At 39.3% G+C, this 3,319-nt stretch overlaps 1 protein-coding gene across 1 annotated transcript; it reads right to left on the reverse strand.

Moving 5' to 3' along the window:
• Positions 1 to 1,371: 1,371 nt before the first annotated feature.
• LOC141440031 (uncharacterized) lies at positions 1,372 to 3,029 on the reverse strand. The gene has a single exon (XM_074104488.1). The coding sequence runs from the start codon at positions 2,926 to 2,928 to the stop codon at positions 1,372 to 1,374; it is 1,557 nt and encodes a 518-aa protein (XP_073960589.1). The 5' UTR covers positions 2,929 to 3,029.
• Between the last annotated feature and the right edge of the window lie 290 nt (positions 3,030 to 3,319).

Here is a 3,319-nt window from a genome sequence, read left to right on the forward strand (position 1 = left end):
TTTTTATTTATCGCGGCGATATTGTGCCTCATCGGCTACTCGCCAAGATTTATTCCTTACGTACCAGTGGCACACACAATTTAATATTGTTTCATTGTGGTAATTTCTATTTACAATGCTAATATACGGAAGCTGCCGTCGAAGAGTCGAAAAAAAAACCAATTCACTTAGATTAATTTATTTAAAATATTAAATTTACATTTAATTTCTTAAAGCTACTGTTCCAACTCGAGGCGGGAATTAGAATGAATCAATATATTAATCGGAATCAATCAGCGGCGGTCCGCGGTGTCATCGTGTTTCACTGTTGTCAGCGTTTCGATCCCGAGCTGCCGACGGCTGTTGTAACAGGCGATGCAATTCAGCGGTCCTGGTAGAGTGTCGCAACGTAATTCCTCCCCCGGCAGACCAGCAACTATTTTTGAAGTTCCGAGAAAATATTGCTGGAAGTTCAGCTTCTGAGGCGGTTTCCGTAGACGCTGGCTTGTTGCTCGAAAGTTCCGTCTCTTTCTCGATGTAGTCATCACTCGATTTCCCCGGGAATTTTACCTCTGGTCGCTATGTAGCGTCTCCATAGAATTATAATAATAATTACAGTTGTGCAGTCAGCGTCATATAGTACGTAGCAGTCAAGATCACCAAATACTTGGAAACATACAAATAGTAATTAAACATTGACCCAATCAAGGCGATCAAATTGCTCAGGACATCCATCGCGTACAAATAAATCGGAGCACGCACATCACCACTGATAGCGTAGCAGCCATATATCCAAAAGTATGGGACACACTAGAAAACTGAGCTTTATATAAAAGGTTTAAGGTTTAATCTCGAGTTGAGTGCGAATTAAACACGTCAGATTCGACTTTTTGTTTTTGACAATCACCGAAAGAGTACCAACTTGTCAGTGATCGTTCCGTCTCTTTCATTTGGAGCCTGACGGCTTTTTTCACATTTTTATTACATTGTAGAATTCCGGATTAACGGATTTCCTTTTAATATGCTTGAATTGGCCAGTATAATTACATTATAAAGAGTTTTTTTATTTAATTAAAAAGGTAATGACATGTGCATTTTGCACCAAGATACTGAAAATGGAACACCGTTCACATTATATTAAAGAGGACTAGCTAACTGGATCATTGGACCTTACACGGTAGTAATAAAGTCAATTTTCCCTGCGGTGTCCCATAAATTTGGATACTTTGGCTGACCAGGTACTATGTCGGTTGAATGTTAGAAAGTATTTGGCGACGTGGCGTGCCCATCTATATTTGTAGACGCTGGCTTGTCTCGAAGTTCCGTCCCTTTGACTGAATTCACTCGTAATTTCTATTTTGTACTGTTTCCAAGTATTTGGTGACTCTAGAATTATAATAATATTACGCTTGTGCTTAACAAAGCTCCATAAAAAGGGATCGTGGTGTGGTAAATAGTGACATCTGGTGGATGTTCGAGGTGGATTGGTGATTGTAGAGATATTCTATTTTGGATCTCGTGGAGCTCCTCTAGGTTTATAGAGCTTAATGAGATTATTGGCTGAGCCTTGAGCTGGATTTTTGAGTTATCTTCGATTTTTGCAATCTTCAGCGGTTGTCCCTCCACTTGATCTTCTGTGTTGATAATAGTGAGGTCATTCGTGCGTAGCATACAGTTCTTTGGGATGGTTGCCAAGTAGCTTCCGCTGAGGGTGTTGTATTCTTCCCTGCTGCAGATGAGTCGCACCTTCGTAGGCGATGGGAATGTGACAGCATAAGTTCTGTCATCCAGTTTCTCCACGGTCTGTCTTGATAGTGATATGGTTGTCTGCTTACACGAGTCGTCTATTGTTTGGGTCTTGATCAGGTTCTGGATGCAATCTGGCTGGGTCCTAATTTGATGGTTCACCTTTTCTATGCACAGGTACCACTCCTTAACCTTCGGGCATTCAGCCTCTATGTACACATAAGAGTCTCCCTCGGTTGCTATAAAAGGATAGGGGGGTACAATAACCTGATTATACTTATTTGGGACTAATGGCAGCTTGTATAAATTATATGTGTATGGGGATACGATTGGGAATCTAAAAACGATAACTATTTGCTTCTGGATAAAATATGATCCAGTTTCTATTATGCTATAATATTCCCTTAGCTCTAAGTCCAACACCTGATCCTTATTATAGATCGTTCTAAGCCTACTTAACATACTACTAAGTACATGTGTACTTAACATCGAATGATGCATGCTACGGGATCGAGTAAAAGCTAAAATATCTTCTATGCGATAAATCTCGCTTATTAAACTATCTATGTTATCATTAATTATAATTAAAAGTTGGGCAAACTTTGCGTATTTCAGCAAACTAGTTTCTGCCTGAGCGTTACTGTTAAGAAGTAGTAACAGAGTTTCGTTAATTTTGACCTGATTTTCTACCATTTGGGAAATGATGTTAGCATGGTGGTCCATCCATTCTTTGCTAAGACTGATGTGATCATTCAGCTCGGTAACGACCCTGTCCTGGTTAGTTTTTAGAGATTTTATGGCGTTATTATATTTTATTGCATCTGAATAATCTAAGTTACCAGTTAATCCTTTAATCACAGAGCCTAGACCATCTATGAGGCCTCTTTTACTGCGGCTAGGCTCCAAGCTTCTCAGTTGGTCAGATGCTTTACTCAATTTTTTAACTAAGAATTGAATTTGTGTTTCATACAGAGAATAAGTATCATTATTAAGTCGGTCTTTTGTTTCCTTTAGTTGCGTCAGGACACTGTCAATGCTAATTTCTATGTCAGTGAGTTTAATATATTGCAAGAATGTATGTTTCTGGGTGGTCAGTTTCATGTCGCCTAAGTCAAATGGTAGTATTCCTGGTCCGTCTGCGAGGTCTTCAAGTTTTATCTCTTGGCTTTGAATTAGGTTTATTGTCAGGATCAGCAGGTACATCCTGTAACAATTGAGATGTTTTAGGTACTCTTTTTAACCGAGATTTAGCTACAGGGCCACGCTTTTTGGAAGTATATATATGTATTGGTAGGTCTGCTAATACGGAGTCATGTGTATAGCGAGGGGCGACTTTTTGTCTGCTGGCAGAAGGATTTTTAATAAAAATTTGTTGTTGGGGTTGATATTCTACTTCTGGTTCTCGCGTTTTATTCCTATTTTCCATTAGTGCTGTACGGTCAGCTAATGTAGATTCGTTGATTATCTTATAGACAGACTCCATCTGTTCTTTATGGTTCGTTGTATACTGCTGTAATAAGTGAGCTGTAAGGTCGATATAAGTTGGGTCTCTGGGGTCAAAGTGTCCGGTCAAAATGTCAAAAGGTCGGCATTT

This window comes from Choristoneura fumiferana, chromosome 21 (genome assembly GCF_025370935.1).
Source record: "Choristoneura fumiferana chromosome 21, NRCan_CFum_1, whole genome shotgun sequence".
NCBI classification, from domain to species: Eukaryota; Metazoa; Arthropoda; class Insecta; order Lepidoptera; family Tortricidae; genus Choristoneura; species Choristoneura fumiferana.